The 18,008-nt window shown below is 45.4% G+C and overlaps 1 protein-coding gene across 2 annotated transcripts in view; it reads left to right on the top strand.

Moving 5' to 3' along the window:
- The window catches only part of GRM4 (glutamate metabotropic receptor 4), a 310,121-nt gene extending 306,579 nt beyond the window's left edge, over positions 1–3,542 (top strand). For both annotated transcript variants that reach the window (XM_056844265.1, XM_056844266.1), the window contains exon 10: positions 3,145–3,542. In XM_056844265.1, coding sequence (XP_056700243.1) covers positions 3,145–3,194 — 50 coding nt within the window. In that variant the 3' untranslated portion in view covers positions 3,195–3,542. The remainder of the gene's footprint in view (positions 1–3,144) is intronic.
- The last annotated feature ends 14,466 nt before the right edge of the window (positions 3,543–18,008 follow it).

Genomic DNA, 18,008 nt, shown 5'->3' with positions numbered 1-18,008 from the left:
TGGAGCCTAAGGAAGGTGGGGTTTGGGGAAGGGAGGGACTTCAATGCCATAGAGTCCAATTGCCAAAATGGCCATTTTCTCCAGGTGAACTGATCTCTATTGGCTGGAGATCAGTTGTAATAGCAGGAGATCTCCAGCTATTACCTGGAGGTTGGCAGCCCTAAGCCAGATGGATCTGAATGGCTTTCTGATGGCTCTAGGGGAATTTCCTGTTGTTATGGCTGGTGCTTCTGTTGAAGCCCTGATTGACCTCTGGAATGAGGGAATCCTGGGCAGCTGACACTACCTCTCCCAGGTGGCCTCTCTGAAGTGTTGCCCTTTGGTTTACTGAGGGGCTGAGGGTGATAAAAAGACAGGGCTAGATGGCTAGAGCAACAGTGGAGAAGACTCAGGACAAATTCAATAAGACTCTTGCATAAGCTCACTTTAAAGTATACTCTGTGGCATTGATGGTGGTCAAGAAACAACACATTTCTGCCACCATTGCATTTGCATAGTGTAGGCCAGTAGAAATGTTCCAGGTGGTCAGAGGCCTGTTGGGATCTGGCCAGCAGGAGGAGGTAGACTACTCGGTAGCCCAAGATGACCATTTTGCTCAGCAGATAAATCTCAGCAGATAAATTTCTTACATCTGTTCCAATGTGGACGCTGTATTAGCAGTGAGAGAGTCAGGGTGCTGACCTGTCCAGTTGTTTGGGATATTTTTCAGTTTATTCAATCTGGAAGTTTGAGGCCTACCACCCACCCTTCCTAGCTGCTCAAATCTGCCAAGGGAAGGATGTCTGACTGAATCCAAGAGGTAATTAATGCCTCCTTAAGACAGGGGTTGGTCACCCCACCTTGAAATACAATGTGGTGCATCCACTTTTAAAGAAGCCTACTCTGGACCCAGGAGATCTCAATAACTATCAACCAGTCTCAAATGTTACATTCTTGAGTAAGGTGATTGAATGGGTAGTGGTTGGACAACTTCAAGCTTTCCTATCATGAGGCAAATTGTTTAGATTCTTTCTCTTGTTTAGATTTGAAACAGCCTTGGTTGCGCTGGTGAATGACCTGCATCAGGAGATGGACCGAGGGAGTATGACTCTGTCATTTTGTCTGGACCTCTCAGAAGTTTTCAATACCATCAGTCATGGAGTGTTTTGTGGTTGTTCCAGTCCTACCTGGGGGATAGGGTTGACAAGGTGGTACTGGGAGTCTGCTACTCAGCCCCTGGGCCTTTGGCCTGTGGGTCTAGGGTTGCCAGCCTCCAGGTGGTGGCTGGAGATCTCCTGCTATTACAACTGATCTCCAGGCGACAGAGATCAGCTCACCTGGAGAAAATGGCCACTTTGGCAGGCATTATACCCCATTGAAGTCCCTCCCCTCCAAACCCCACCTTCCTCAGGCTCTACTCCCAAAAGTATTCCCAACCTGAAGTTGGCAACCTTGTGTGGGTCCCTCAAGTTTCTATCTTGTCCCCTGTGCTCTTTAGCATCCACATGAAATGGCTGGGTGAGGTCATACGGAAATCTGGGCTGGGTCGTCACCAATATCTGGATGACACACAGCTCTATATTGTGCTTCTGGCTAATCCCAAGGAGGCTGTAGAAACCCTGAACCGGTGCCTGGAGGCAGTTCTAAATTGGAAACAAACTAGTAATCTGAAGTTTATTCCCAATTAGATGGAAATGCTATTGGTGAGCAGAAGTTCTGACCCAGGATTTAAGATGCCATCCCTTCTGGATGAAGTTGCACTCCCCTTGAAGGAATAGGTCTGGAGTCTAGAGGTGCTCTTGGACTCAGGCCTACTACTAGATAAGCAGGTGGCAGGACAGGAGTGCCTTTTACCAGCTTCTATTTGTTAGCCAGCTGTGACCTTTATTGGGCAGAAAAGATCTGGACACTGTCAGGCATGGCTTGGTTACACCTAGATTAGATTACTACGATGCGCTCTTCATGAGGCGCCATTGAGAAGTGTTCAGAAACTTCATTTGGTGCAGAATGCTGCTACTAGGAAGTTGACTGGAGTGTGTCATAGGAACCATATCACTTAAGTCTTGGTCCATCTGCACTGGCTCCCAGTTTGTTTCCAGGTGCAATACAAGGTCCTGGTGCTGATCTGTAAAACCCTTTATGATTTGAGACCAACATACCTGAAGGATTGCCTATTTCCCTTATGAAATTACCCAACCACTATGGTCATTTTTGGAAGCCCTGCTGCGGGTGCCTTTGGAGACTAAGTGGGTGGCAACTGGGAGAGGGCCTTCTTGGTTGTGACATCAAAACACTGGTACTCTCTCCCTAGGGAGACCACCTGTTTCCTTCTGTTGCCATCTTCTGACAGCAGGTGAAGACATTTTTCTTTCATTTGGCATTCCCTCAGTGATCCTTCTTTCTGTCTAATGTTTTAATTGTTTTTATGTTTTGCATGTATTTGAGCTCTAGCTGTAATGATGTGGGAGTTTTGTTGATTTTAATAGTTTTTTAAGATATACGTTTATTATGAATGTTTTGATTTGTTAGCTGCCTTGGTGGCTTTTATGAAGGCAGAAAGGCAGGTTATCAGTTCTGTAAAAATGAAAATAAAAATTTGGGGGAAAGATGGTGGCCCAATGACAGAGCACATGCTTTGGCTGCAGAAGGTCCCAGACTGAATCCCTGTCATCTACATTTAAAGGACCCAAAACTGCAGCTGCTGGGAAGACCCTTTTCCACCCGAGGTGTCGGCCAGCCATTGCTAATTAGGGTAGACAGTGTTGAGTTAGATGGACCAATGGTCTGACTTGGTATAAGGCAGCTTCCTTATTCATACATGCTCAACAAAAGCCATCATGGGCATGACCCATAAAGAACATAAGTTCAGTTTGTGTTTGTAAAGACCAGCTTGGATTTGAAGTCAGAACTCTGCAAGAAGAAATTAATAGGCTGGAGGTTAAACAATGCCAGGATTTTGATTAATTACCCTTCTCCTGCTTCCTGCCATGTTGGCAGCTTTAAGACAGCCTAAGTTCACCTATTAATCACTTCTGTAGATGAATCCATAAGAGGCACTATGGTAGTGGTCTTCTGTTATGGTGTGAACATTAACTTGAGATTCCATAGTTGGAAAGGAGTAAAGGATTAATTAATAATGCTGGTATGATTTCTCTCTTCTTCCAGCTCTGGCTACCAAACAGACTTACGTCAGCTATAGCAACCATGCAATTTAAATCCAGTCAGTGGCAGCTGACCACAGAAAAGGGCTGCTGAAGAGGAGGAACCAGAAAATGGAGTTAAGCCCTTCCACACAGATGTTGCGGTGTTGGGAAGGGAGTGAAGCAAAACAGGATTCCAAGAAGGCATCATGGGTGCCCAATTCTGATGGTTGGGCTGTTGAGAGGCAGCTCTTCAAGAAGATGGCCGCCAACAGCAACAGGAAGACCAAACCACTCCCACATGAAATATTTGCCTTCCACTGGAGGAAGAGGACAGGCCAAGAGGGTGAACATCACACCCAGGGAAAGAAGGTGACAGATCTTTAGCAACTTTTTGATTTTTTTGGTTTTCTGTATCTTGACAAAAAGAAAAAAAAAGAGTAAGGTTAAGTTTCTCTTTTCCCCAGAAGTTTGTGAAATGGTTTGTGGCTGTGAAAAGTCTTCCTTTCTCCCATTTTTCCTTTCTTTTTTATTTTCTCATTCCTGTCTTCTGACTTCTTCATTGTTTTCCCACCTTGCTTTCCCTTCTGTCTTCCCCCTCTCCTCCTTACCAAATTCTCTGTGTTGCAAAAATAGTAAAAATTCCTTAAAAAAACAACAACCATCAACAACAACAAAAATGAAAACAAAACCTAGACTGTGTTCAAGTGCTGATTTCTATAGGTGGTAAATTAATGTATGTGATGACCATATGGATTGAAATATGTCTGCTTTAATGTACTGACCAATAAAAAAAGATTAAAAAAAACAAAACAAAAAAAAACAAAAGTTCAGTGCCTGGATGTTTATGACTTATTCGATGACAATGTGTAGAGCATGATCATTTTTATACCAGATTATTTCTAATAAAAACCATGGTTTTGCACTCAGGAGTTGTATTGTCATACTTGATGTTGGTCTGTGAATCAAAGGTGAAGAAAGTGTTGCTTTACAGAAGTAAATGCTGTGGTCCTACATAGAATATTATAACATAGTTGTATTTTATCTCCAGCCCAGAGCCTCATGTGTGTTCCTTTACCTGTACATGAAATTTCTGAATGCATCCATAGAGGGAGTAGCTCAGCATGTGCAAAGAAATGGAAGAACCTATGCGTTCAGGAGCTTTGAGAATTCTGGCACCCACAAGAAATCTTTGTTAGGGGCACAAACTATAAGTTCATTTATCTGTATGCCAGCTCTGTGGGGTAAGGCTGTATCACTACCATTTTACAGACTGGAAATTGAGATAGTGGAATTGGGACTTAACTGAGGGCAACCATGTTGGTCTGCAGTAGAACAGCTAGATTCGAGTCCAGTAGCACCTTAGAGACCAACATGATTTTTGGGGTACAAACCTTAGACAGTCAAAGCTCTTTTCATCAGATGCAGCACCTTAACAATAGTGACTCCGTGTGGATTTACTTCTTGGGTTCACTCTGTGTACCAAATGGTACAAACACCAGCACAAAGAACAACCTTGTTGAGCCTGTGAGCATCTTTGGATTTTAAGAACATCTAGTAGGTGCCTCCATACAATGGCTGCTGTGGGGCTGGGGCCAGTCACAAAATGTTGGAGGATTCCAAGTCAAGTATCCTCCTGTGATAGGAGTAGCTGCCCCTACAAACCCAAAGGTTTTGCCTCCTGGACTCTTCTGAGCACCCCCTGCTCCAATGAGGAAGCGGAGAGCCAGGACTGGATTTTTTTTGCTTTGGGGAAGGGATGCTTTGGGCAAGAAGGAAATGTGCCCCAGGAAACACAAGAGTGGGCCTTAGAGGACCTTAGAGCTACATAGATCTTTGCTGGATCAGATCTGTAAGTATATTCTTTAACAGATGGCTAGAGCCATCAGCATCCTATCATCTGGGTTTTGTTTTGGGAGCAGAGGAGCTCTAACACCTTTCCTTCCTCCAAATGAAACAGAAAATTGGCATGACAGTGTCAGATTGAGAACCGAGTGCATGCACAGGACCCACAGATAGATATAAAGATCTGGGAACTGAGGCAAATATATGTTTACCATTTGTTTCAATGGAACATGGATTGCATCTCAACTATAGCTTAGGGTACTTACTATACTTTAGGGTATTTGCTTCTGCTGGATTCTGTGGCTGGATTCTACGGACCAGTCCAGCCAGATATTAAAACCCTGCTTTGATTTTCAACCATGTAATTAGTCCAGTCGCAGTGGCTAATTTTTAAAATCCTTACCAGCATCATCCAAAAAACTTAGGGATTGACCTTCACTGCCTTAATTATTATTTGTGTGTTCACCGCCACCTGTCACTGGGATGAGTGTTTGCTGTCTATAAGTCTGATTAGTCAAAGGATCTTATAATCACTACCTTGAGTTAGATAGAGTGTGTGTGTGTGATTTACTTATTGCACTATTGTTGCCATGCAAATTCTCCAATGGTGGTGAATGCAAAACAAAGCTGGGAAAGAAAGACCTAAAAGAAAAACTTTCTAGAGCTCCAGCTAAGACAAAATATTACTGTTCACGCTGCAATTTTTCTTGTAGGCTTCAGGCTGGAGTACTGTAACACCCTGTACATGGGATAGATCTTACTATGACCTGGAAGTTTCAGCTAGTGAAGAATGCAGCAGCCCAACTGTTGTCTGTAGCTCGGCACTTTGAACACATCACATCTGCTCTTAAATATTTCATTGGTCTTCTGTTTGCTTAAGGCTTGTTTTTTTTTTTTTTTTTTTTTACCTTTTACAGCCCTTTATGATCTAGGAACCACAGATCTCAAGGGCTGCATCTCCCTGTATGAACTTAGGCACCAGTTACACGCTTCCCAGTTATCACCTTCTCATTGCATCTCTGCACAGACTGGCTCATTCCTCCTCTGCCCATTCGAGAGCATCTCCAATCATTGCACAAATTGTATGGAATAGTTTAAGTTTACCAGAGATGAAAGGTTTGAAAGGTAACATCACACTGCATTTTTAGGCAGGCTTGCAAACAGGTCCTATTTCAGATTGACTTCATCTGAAATAGATGGGTATATGAATCTATAGAACTGTGTAGGAGGGCTGAAACAGAGCTATTTATGGTAGTTATTTGCAGGGTCATATGTATGGATGTTTTCTTGCATGTTTTAATGTATCCTTTGCCAGTGGGCATTTTGTTAGCTGACTTGAATCCCCAGAGGAAGGTGAAATATAAATATATGTATGCACTAGAAAACAAATAAGAATAAGGCAGCAACCTAAAAACAAATTCAATTTCCCTGGAACCATCAGTTATGTTTCAGAATACAAACAGCAAACATGCTGTCAAAATGCAAAAGCACGACCCATAACAAAAAGCCTTTGGAAAGAGACCTGTTTTACAAGTCTCCCTCACAAAACCCTTGTTCTGTATTTTCTCTGTTGCCCTTGCTCTTCCAGCTAAAGCATTATCACAAGTCCTTTTCCTGATGGTTTGCTTTCCTTGGCTTTTCCTCTGCTTTTTCTAAGTTGCCGAGTTGGGCTGTTCCTTGCACATGATCTGCTGAAGGATCGCATTTTAGATCCCTCATCTGTTTTGTTACCACAAAGGTGGCAATGCACCGCCACTGTTTCCCCCCCTCTTACACACATGCCCTATCGACAGAAAAGGATAATGTGAGATGGTGTTACACCTTTTGTAGACCTGGAGCTGCATTTTGAGACAGTCCGCCACCCTCAATCTAGCTCACTATGCAGGCTTACTGAGATCTCTATTAGAGCAGAAACAGGGGAGAGGACTCGATTTATACTTCTCTCTCTCTTTCATGCACACACAAATGCCACAAGAACGGCCATGCTGGATCAGACCAAGGTCCATCAAGTCCAGCAGTCTGTTCACACTGTGGCCAACCAGATGCCTCTAGGAAGCCCACAAACAAGACAACTGCAGCAGCATTGTCCTGCCTCTGTTCCAAAGCACCTAATATAATAGGCATGCTCCTCTGATCCTGGAGAGAATAGGTATGCATTATGACTAGTATCCATTTTGACTCGTAGCCATGAATAGCCCTCCCTCCATGTATATGTCCGCTCCCTTCTTAAATTCTTCCAAGTTGGCAGCCATCACCACATCCTGGGGCAGGGAGTTCACAATTTAACTACGCATTGTGTGAAGAAATACTTCCTTTTATCTGTTTTGAATATCTCACCCTCCAGCTTCAGCAGATGACGCCATGTCCTAGTATTATGAGAGAGAAAAGCTTTTCCCTGTCCACTCACTCCATACCATGCATAATTTTACAGACCTCTGTCAAGTCTCCCCTTAACTGCCTTCTTTCCAAGCTAAACGGCCCTAAGTGTTTTAACCGCTCCTCATAGAGCAGTGGCTCTAGTCCCCTGATCATTTTGGTTGGTCTTTTCTGCACCTTCTCAAGCTCTGCAATATCTTTTTGTAGATGTGGTGACCAGAACTGTACACAGTATTCCAAACGTGGTCTCACCATAGATTTGTACGAGGGCAGTACAAATTTGTACAAAGGGCAGTATTCTCTGTTCCTTGTCTAATTACGGCCAGTATGGAATTTGCTGTTTTCACAGCTGCCACACACTGGGTTGACATCTTCATCAAGCTATCCACTACCACCCCAAAATCCATTTCTTGGTCAGTCGCTGCCAGCACAGACCATACACCCTCACATATCATACACCCTTGCTCCTGTCTCACGTTTCCTTGGCTATGGGAAATGCCTTCCCCCTCCAAGTCACTTGGGTTGAAATTTAATCTTCTAGTAGCTGCCACCATCACCAAAGATGCTGTCTTACTCCCTGTGTTTCCCCCACCACCATTTCCAGCTACTCTGGGAGTCCCTGGTGGTGCCTAGGGTTGCCAACCTCCAGGTACTAGCTAGAGATTTCCCACAATTACAACTGATCTCCAGCCGACAGAGATCAGTTCACCTGGAGAAAATGGCCACTTTGGCAATTGGACTCTATAGCACTGAAGTCCCTCCCCTCTCCAAACCCTGCCCTCCTCAGTCTCTGCCCCAAAAATCTCCAGGTATTTCCCAGTCTGGAGCTGGCAACCCTACCGGGCCCCAGAGAATCAGGAACTGTATTTGTTTGCGAGTGAAGAGACAAGTGTGGAGCTGAGCTCCCCCCCCCTCTTGGCAACTCACCAATCCTCTTTGACTGATTGGCTTGGAGCTGTCAATTAACATTCAGCATTTTAATAGAAAATAGGAACATTAACAGCTAAGCATACTATTCTATTGTAAGACAAGACTCCTCCCCCAAGAAACTCAGTTTATGGTAATCTGCTGCAGCAGTAGATCAACATGGTTGCAAGTTTTTTTTTTAAAAAAAAATAGCAGGGGCTGCCAAGGAAAATGACAGCAGCTCAGAAAAAAAGGAGGTGGCTAGGAAGTGGGGCATGGAAGTGGTTGGATGGAGGCCTGATCTTTAAGAGTGCAGCAAACTGTACAGACGCCACTGAAAATGCTTCAGTGACATCCCTTCCAGAAACATCAGCACAAAGTTGGTCTAAACGTTGAGAGGAAATCAGCAGAGCAACAACTGGCAAAGGATACTGTGGTCATTTATGCATGGGAGTTTTCGCTGAGGTTTGTTGCTTGCTGGACCCACACTTTCCTGCTGGGAATTATGCACCAGCAGTCTCCAAGCTCAAATCAAGTCCCAACCCTTTAAGTGCTGCTTTGTAATTGGCTTACTTGTAGTGCTTACTGTGAGAGAAAATCTCCCCCCCCCCAAAAAAAAACCCAACTGCCACATAAAAAAGCATTTTAAGAACAACCACCAAAAACAACAACAATGGAGCAATCTGAAAGGAGGGGGGGGGAGAGATCCAAGCCTTGGTTTTAAAAAGCGTTTCTTCTGCTCAGAAAAAGCTCTGAGGAAACAGGAAGCCCTTGATTCCTTGCCTCTTTACATGCTGCTTTGTAATTGGCTGAGAGAGAAACCAAGCTTGCGTGTCCCGCGCTTTGCCTTATGCACGGGGATTTCACCCAGGCTAAGCTCAGGGGAGAAGGAAGAATCGTGTTAACAGAGGAATGGGAAGTCCCAGGATTTGTGAGGGCTGGCAGTGAGGTCATTTCTTATGGACCAAAAATTCATGCATAACTCCAAAGAACAACAAAGACAGATCAGGGGCAAACGTGAGTGAAAGTACCCATGCATAAACGATCTGTGTGTAAGGCGGAGGGGGGAAATGATGTTGTTAAGGAGCCAAGCTGGAATGAAAATTCCATGTGAATATGACCATTGCCTTGTTTTTTGCTGGGTTGCTTGTCACCGCTTTTAGCAGTGGTTGAAAAACAGTGGTCGCCCGCAATTCAAAACTTTGCCAATGTTCTGTCACCAGAGAGATCTGTGAGGATAACGCATGCTGCCCTTCCTCCCCCAAATGGGAAACATTTGAAAGGTTCTTTTCTCAGGCCCCTGTTTACAGTCAGTGCTTCTTGTTACCGTTTCAAAATGGTACATGCATTCCCTAGGTGGGCACCGAGAGAAAAGCCTCTCGCTGAGTCAGGTTTATTAGCATTTTAATTATGTTCTCGCCCTAGGTGGTCTTTTTGTCTCCGGATGACTGTACACAAAGGTGCAACATAACAGCTTCCTGTTTGCAAGGTATATATAGCTGGAGTACTGCGACTTGTCTGGCATGGATTTAGCAACATGCTCGTCATCATTCATGAGGGTTAATGCACAACGCAGCCTCTCTTCCTGCTGACATTTCACAACCCTCTTACCTCAGCAGGGGGTTCCCAACCTACCAGGGCAACTCTCCCAGGTGACTGACCTCCAGCTCCCCCCCACCCCTTCCACCCACTTAGCTGGCCTTACTCCCGCTGTGCAACTTACTTCATTGTAAGATAGATTCACAGCAATGGTAAATTTCACAGCACACATCACTGGAGGGGCTGGAGGCAGACAGGGACCCCGGGTTTTAACATTACCTTTAGATATCATGTATAAAGAATGGGGGGTGCCAATGTTTATCGTGCCTCAAAGCGCTTCAGATGCCTGGCAAAGTTTCAGATTGTTCTTCTTGCATCACTGTCACGAAATCACAACTAATCCCTCTATAGTGAGTTGCCGGCATGTGACCAACCTGGCCAGGCTTCAATTGCAGAGAGATCTAGGTCTGTACCTAGGGTTGCCAGGTCCCTCTTCAGAACCGGCGGGAGATTTGGGGGGCAGAGCCTGAGGAGGGTGTGGTTTGGGGAGGGGAGGGACTTCAATGCCATAGAGTCCAATTGCCAAAGCGGCCATTTTCTCCAGGTGAACTGATCTCCATCGGCTGGAGATCAGTTGTAATAGTGGGAGATCTCCAGCTAGTACCTGGAGGTTGGCAACCCTATCTGTACCAAAGATAGGGACCCTCTACCATTGCAGGAAAAAAAGAGCACGGAATCAGATAGAGTTGCCAACTCTGATTTGGGAAATTCCTGGAGATTTAGGGGGTGGAGCCTGGGGAGGGTGGGGTTTGGGGAACGGAGGGACCTCAGCAGGGCATACGGCCATAGAGCTCAGCCTTCAAAGCACCCATTTTTTTCAGGGGAACTGATCTGTACAGTCTGGAGAGCACTTCTAATTCCAAGGGATCTCCAGTCCCCACATGGAAGTTGGCAACTCTAGGGTCAGAACACCATCACCTTCTCTAAATTAATTTATGCATGTGTATGCAAGCACATGTCAGGGTTCTAAGCAATGCTTTCTATTCCAAGTTTGACTCAGTTTTATTTATTTCCTTCCCTACATCATCATCAGTCCACCTTTCTCGCTGACATGCAAGGTGGATTGTACAACTAAAAATGCAACAAAACCGTACAATGCATATGACACATAAAAATACAGTAGCTGCATACAATAATTAGATCCCCAACATTAGAAAGTGGTGCAATAAAAACAGGATAACACATATAAGAAAGTGTGATAAAATTGCCTACTTTACATACAGTTGGGTGGGGTTTAAACCAAATCTTTTGAAGAGCTCCGTTGCCGGTGCATGTAATATAATTGGCTCTGGCTAGACCTAGGATAATGAGAACTGATGAACAGAGCTGCAGCCTCTGCAAAGTCTGATTCATGATTTCCCTAGAGCCAGCAAGTCATCTGTGCAGCAGGAGGAGCATAATTTATTATCTTCATCACTTTACCTTTTTGCTTACTTGAGCAGCACCTTAAGTAGACAACAGCATCAAGGCCAGGAATGTGTTGCACTAAAGACTGGATTCTCTCTATGAGACAGGAAAGCACATTCTGTCCCAACCAGACAACTGGAAACAAGATGAGCTGTGACCATATTCTTTGCCACCATTGAGACTCACAGAGAGATTGACCTGCCAAGACTTAAGGCCAATGGTTATGCCAAACCTAGCCCATGGCTTTCTCCACAGCCTTTACCTCCCCTCCTCAAACCCTGCCCTTCTCAGGCTCCACCCCAAAAACTTCCTGCCAGTGGTGAAGAGGGACCTGGCAACCCTACCCAGGCCTTGGGGAGACAGACTGAGCCTTCCCTGGCATAGCATGCATCTAAGTTGGGCAGAGTTTCAGGTGGACAAGCTGGCTGGGTGCAATGCTCCACTTCAGGAGATGGGCTGGGACAGCAGACCGAGCAAAGTTGATGGGGGAATGGAACTGGCCGTGCCCTGAGGTCTCCTTGTTGAATCACCACCTGCAGGAAAGCAAAGCAGAGACACGTGCGGCAACGGCAACTGAGCACAAGCCCCATGGGGAAGGGATTTTCCTCGAACCCTCATCGAGGCAGATGCTGTGGCCATCCAAACGACACTCACCTGTCCTGTGCTGAGCAACTGCTAATGATCCATCCACTGCAGCACCACTGGCTGTAGCACAAGGCTCCGAATCCTGCAAGGGAATGAGTAGAAGGGTTCTCCAGCCAGCTGCTCCAATGAGTAGGATTGCCAGGTCCCTCTTCGACACCAGCGGGAGGTTTTTGGGGCGGAGCCTGAGGAGGGTGGGGTTTGGGGAGGGGAGGGACTTCAATGCCATAGAGTCCAATGGCCAAAGTGGCCATTTTCTCCAGGTGAACTGATCCCTGTTGGCTGGAGATCAGTTGTAATAGCAGGAGATCTTCAGCTAATACCTGGAGGTTGGCAACCCTACCAACAAGTAAATGGGGCAGCAGCCAACCCCCCCTCCCCAAACCACCAGTGAGCCCTCTTCTGTTCTGGGAAGTGGGTTCCAGGCAAAAGAATGACCTCACAGCCCACTGTGGGGCTGATAATATCCCCCCCCCACACACACACACCAGTTCACGCAGGAAACTTTCCTGAGATCTTTCCCCATTGCATGACAGGGGCCATGACACCAGGAGGGCATAGCTCATGCTGTCCATGCACAAATGCAATGCTGGGCTAGACTGTGGGAAGCTGCATTTCCAGGGCGGCACTCAGCCTCATGCAAGAAGAATGGGAAAGCAGGTATATTTTTCTGTCCCCTGTTTTCCTGTGTAATTCAGGTCGAGCCTCTGGAGATGGGCACTTCTTAGGACTCTGAAATGATACATGTTAGCCACACAGTATGGACCAAGCTCTCCCCCTTGGGAGTAAGTGCTGAGTTCTTGCCCACTAAGTTCTCACCTCTCTGTGCTTGTCCCACCACCAAAGGGCCAAGCTGCTCTAAGTCCACAGAGTGGGGAGCTGTGAGACAGAGTCCCATGCCATGCTCCCTACCTAATTTGTTCTGGGATATCCTGGTCTGGGTTTTTGTAAGGCTGGTGGGTAGCAATTGGGTGCTGGGGAGGGGGTTTGGCTGCTACAGAGGAGGGAGAACATTGGTTCCATTTGTAGCTGGCATCCTGTGCTCTTTTTGTCCTTTTGGGTGTGTTCACGCCAGTGGGGGGGGGGCACTTGAGTTTTTGGTTTGCTTGTGCGCCTATTGGCCATGCTGTGCTGGCATAACTTCTTGCCACTGGCTGGAGGTGTTCCCAGGCTGGAACACCTTAGGGAGCTGACTACCTCCTGCCAAGATCTCCTGGCCCACCCACTTGCACACCACCACAGGGACCTATGCCACTGGCTTGCTGATGCGTGGCCACCGCAGAGCTAGGACGGAGCCAAGAGTGGTACAGTGTTGCTGTGGCTGAGTATCTCCAAGATATGCCAGTGTGACTATATCAGTCCCCTGAGCACTTTCAGCCCCCGCCCCTTAGGATTGCACTCACTGTCAATGTTGTTCACTGGCTGAATTCATCATACAAGTTCTTCTAGCTGTGTGTAGTTGTGTGGCTGATAGCTGAAAATGGGTAGTCTTAGCCAACTGTTTTTCCCTATGGAAGATTGGCTATGCCCAGATCCCCGCTGTGTTATTTCTAGCACAGTAGCCAATTTGAGGGCAAGTGGATGCTGGTAGAGCAGGTGGAGGGGAGGGGAGCATAAGATTTCCATCTAGTTTTAAAACAAAGCCATAAAATATGCATGTATGTGCTATCAAGTCACAACCAACTTATGACAATCCCAGCAAGAGGCTTTCAAAGCAAGTGAGAAGTAAAGGTGGTTTGCCACTGCCTTCCTCTACAGAGTCTTCCTTGGTGGTCTCCCATCCAAGTACCGACCCTGCTTAGATTCCAAGATCTGACAAGATCGAATTCTACCATGCCGCCTTCCCTCCTAGCCATAAAATACAATGCTTGAGGAAAAAAATATTTCAGTAATGGCATGTGGTTGAATAGGGCAGAGGCTTGCGTTATTCTCCATCACTGAACTATTACCACAAGGTGACACTCGCATGACCACAATCCATACTGCAATTATGACAATGATAATGAATGCTTTTTTTCCGGGAAATCCATTATGTTTTCCCCAGTCTAATTATAGCACTTAAGGGATGTGGATGGTTCCTCTGCAGGGCAAAGAGGAGCAGTGGTTGGGAAACTGGTAGTGTGTGTGTGGGGTAAACCCCCTCCTCCATGCCATGGCCCTAATTCTTATCAGCTTCGCTGCCAGTTGTGACACATGCAAGAAAAACCTGACATGAGTTTGCTCTGCAGCAAAAGCTTAATTGGACAAACTGTGTGCAAATTGTTTGCTACAGATGGGAAATACGTGTGCATTTGCTTCTTAGGGGGAAATATGGATGAGTAAGGATCTTTTTCTTCATTTATGAGCACAGGTTAAGATAGGTTGGAGTCGAGCAGGACTCATTAAGAAAATCTGTTCCTGCCGGGCATGCCTATGAATGATGACGCTCACGTCCCTAAATTTGCTTATGCTTCACACACTGATATGCTTGGAAAGGATGGGCTGCAGCTCTTCTGAGTCATTTCTTGTGAATATATTCTTATTCAGTAAAATAAAAAAAGATGCCACCAGTACCTTAAATCCTAACTAAATTGATTCCAGTGTATGCTTTTGAGCATTCACCCCTTTTGACCACCTCTCTCCCTATGCACCGCCATGACAGCTTCACTCATCTGAGCAAGATCAACCTGCAGATGGGCAAAATCAACAACTGCCCATACACCTACCTTCTCCGTTGTGGCCCCCACCTTATGAAATGGCCTGCCTGTGGAGATCAGGAAGGCTCCCAGTTTCCTGGCTTTCCACAAACTGCAAAACTGAATTATTCAAGAGAGCTTTTCTGCACAGGCAATGGAGTTGCACTGTGCTAAACGATTCACAAAGTTACTTAGATAAATTATTAGGGGCTGTGATCTCTACTATGTTTAGCTTACTGAAAGAGCCAGCATGGTGTAGTGGTTGAGTGGTGGTTTGGAGTGGTGGACTCTGATCTGGAGAACCAGGTTTGCTTCCCCACTCCTCACATGAGCGGCGGAGGCTAATCTGGGGATTGGATTTGTTTCCCCATTCCTACACCTGAAGCCAGCTGGGTGACCTTGGGCTAGTCACAGCTCTGTTAGAGCTCTCTCAGCCCCACCTACCTCACAGGGTGTCTGTTGTGGGCAGGGGAAGGGAAGGTGATTGTAAGCCTGTTTGAGTCTTCCTTAAGTGGTAGAGAAAGTCGGCATATAAAAACCAACTCTTTTTCTTCTTCTTCTTTCCTACTATGTAATTTTTGTATCATTTAAGGCGTCATGTTAATAGTTATGCTTGGTTTCAGTTCTGTTTTCAGATTTTTGATTGGTTCTATGACCCTAATCCTATTGTATTGTTTATTGAATACCCCATCCTGTAGATTGTGGGGAGAGTTTGCAAGTTGCCAAAGAGTCTGGCAGAAGACAGGGGGTGGTTTTCAGGAACTCTGGCTTGAACCAGGAAGCTCACAGGCTGAAACTTGGTCTCCCAAATAGTAGCTAGCAGGTAAACCTGTTTCTGGCTTGAATTACATCAGAATGATTGTTGAGATTCATATGACTAAATGCTTTTCAATACAAAAAATATATCTGTTCCCAGAATACTAGATGTCAGAGACAAGGGTGCTTCTAGCTTACTCCATGACATGTAGTTTTATACATAGAGAACTCTTCTCATAATTCAAAAACAAAAGCCACGTCATAGTTTTTATTAAGACTAACCAAAATAGCACCATATTGTGAACCAGCTTTTTGTTTTCTAGAACTCTTAATCAGGCAGGATGCTAAAAAAGAGTGGGGGGTGGGTGGGTAGGAGAGAAAAAGATCTTTCAGGTCATGATCTTAAGACCTCTGTGCACATCATGGACAGAATGTGCTGCTTACGCCAACTGGCACAGGGTACGGCTCTAATCTGGGGACAGCCCCAGCCTTTGAGGAGGAAGGAACAAAAATAGATGCCCTCCAACTGAAAACACAAAAACTAGCAGCTGATCAAATGTCTCTCTGATGCCAAATAGGTCCCTTCAAAGCATTGGGAAAACATGGCAAAGCTTGTGTTGCAAATACGAGAGGTTAATTTTAGTAGATGTACTAAGAGTCAGCGTAAGACACACTGGGGCAGTATTACCTCATTATTTCTTCCCAGGTTCACTCCCCCTCTCTTGGATAAGGAGCCCTCTCTTGGTTACCTAAATTCCGGTATCCCCAAACTAGACTAAAGATGTGGACAGTTGTGTTGGTCCAGCTGTGGAGGCCTTTTCTGAGGGGAGCAGACTGGCCTGTACACCTTACATCCTTCTAACCCCTTCTGCCCTTCCTAGTTAACCCTCGGACAGGTGGGGTAAATGATTGACAGCTACCACCTCTGGTGATTGGGGGATTATTACTCCAGACAGAGAATTGGGGAGATGTTATTTTGGAAGAAGCTGGAGGTCTTCCTCTCCTTATTTTCCTCAGCCACTATTTTTTTCTAAGGGACAAAGCAGCTGGGATAGCATGTGAGTCTGAGATGCAACAAACCCCAGCAGGGTTTTAAAAGCTTTTATTAAAAGATTGCCCTTGAAATAGAAAAGCAAAAGGGTGCAGACTATAACGTGCATACAAGGAATGATGAAAAGCTTGCATAAAAAGTCAAGTCAGGACAAAGAGTTTGCACAAGGTCAGTCCAAGGTGATGGGCAGCTCACGTGAATGCACAGGGGGATGATCAGTCTGCCTTGGAAGGGCTGGGGTGCTGCAGCTGCTTGGTTAGAATGTGAATGGTGTGCTTGCTCAGAAAAGAAAAGCCGTCATTTATTTCCTTCACTTATACTCCTCTTTCCTCCATGCTGGGGACCCAAAATGGCGTACGATGTTCTCATCTTTTCCATTTGATCCTTACAACAACCCTGTGAGTTAGGTCAGGCTGAGAGTATGTGACTGGCCCAAGGTCACCCAGCAGGCTTTCATGGCAGAGTGGGGATAGGGCCCTGGGTCTCCCAGATCCTAATCTGACAGTATAACCATTGTACCGTGCAATGGAGTTTGTCCAGAAGTAATAAACTTGGGTAAATTATTTAAAACAGAAGGAAAGCACAACGGAAACATTTCAGATGTGAATAATTGAACTTATTCCCTTATCTACTTCCTTGCTTCCAAATCTATTCCTTGGATCCATTCAGTGGGCCATAAATTCCACCGCTGCTGAATGAGTCTAGGAATTGCCAAACTCACACAATCTCCTGTGTCAGGTCATACTTCCCATTGACAGAAGCCATCCTGTTGACAGAATCCAGGAAAATTCACACCTGCTTCTTGCAGGGGGAGTTCTATAGGTTTGGGCCAGGACCCTGTTGGGGACTGTGATTGGGCTCATTTTCCCACTAAATCATAGGGGGTCAAGGAATCAGTAAAAAAAATGGGGAAAGTCTTAATGAATTAGTAGCATTCATGTCCATGATTCATTACCAAAGCCGTCAAGTAGGAGGGCTACCTAATGGTCCTGAGATTTCAAGATGTGTCCCTGATGGGCATCCAATACAAGTCTTGGGCCAAAGCCTGATATCTGGTATCCTGGCACATGTGGCTACCCTCCACAATGGAAAGTGATCAGGTGGTGAGAAGTGGCTAGCAACTGTGTGGATCCCAAAGTCAAATTTAAAAAAATCTCCATAATATCTTTTATTAATGACACCCAAATGACAGTTTGTGTGAGCTTTCCACTTCACCAGAACTCTTCATCAGGCTGGATGGGAAGGAAGGAAGGAAGGAAGGAAGGAAGGAAGGAAAGAAAGAAAGAAAGAAAGAAAGAAAGAAAGAAAGAAAGAAAGAAAGAAAGAAAGAAAGAAAGAAAGAAAGAAAGAAAGAAAGAAAGAAAGAAAGGTTTAAATGTTGAAAAAGAGAGGTGAGTCACTTTGACTGTCAGTCAACAGTTCATGCGTCTGGCCTTGGCAGAACTGTGTGTGTGTGTGTGTGAGAGAGAGAGAGAGAGAGAGAGAGAGAGAGAGAGAGAGAGAGAGAGAGAGAGAGAGAGAGAGAGAGAGAGAGAGAGAAAATGCACTCTGGCACCATTTACAATTCCCCTGTAAATGTAGATTACATTCCTCAAATTTAATTCACACTTTTGTGCACACGCATACATAAAT

This window comes from Euleptes europaea, chromosome 2, assembly GCF_029931775.1.
Source record: "Euleptes europaea isolate rEulEur1 chromosome 2, rEulEur1.hap1, whole genome shotgun sequence".
Taxonomy (NCBI): domain Eukaryota; kingdom Metazoa; phylum Chordata; class Lepidosauria; order Squamata; family Sphaerodactylidae; genus Euleptes; species Euleptes europaea.
This window is presented reverse-complemented; position numbering and strand designations above follow the sequence as displayed.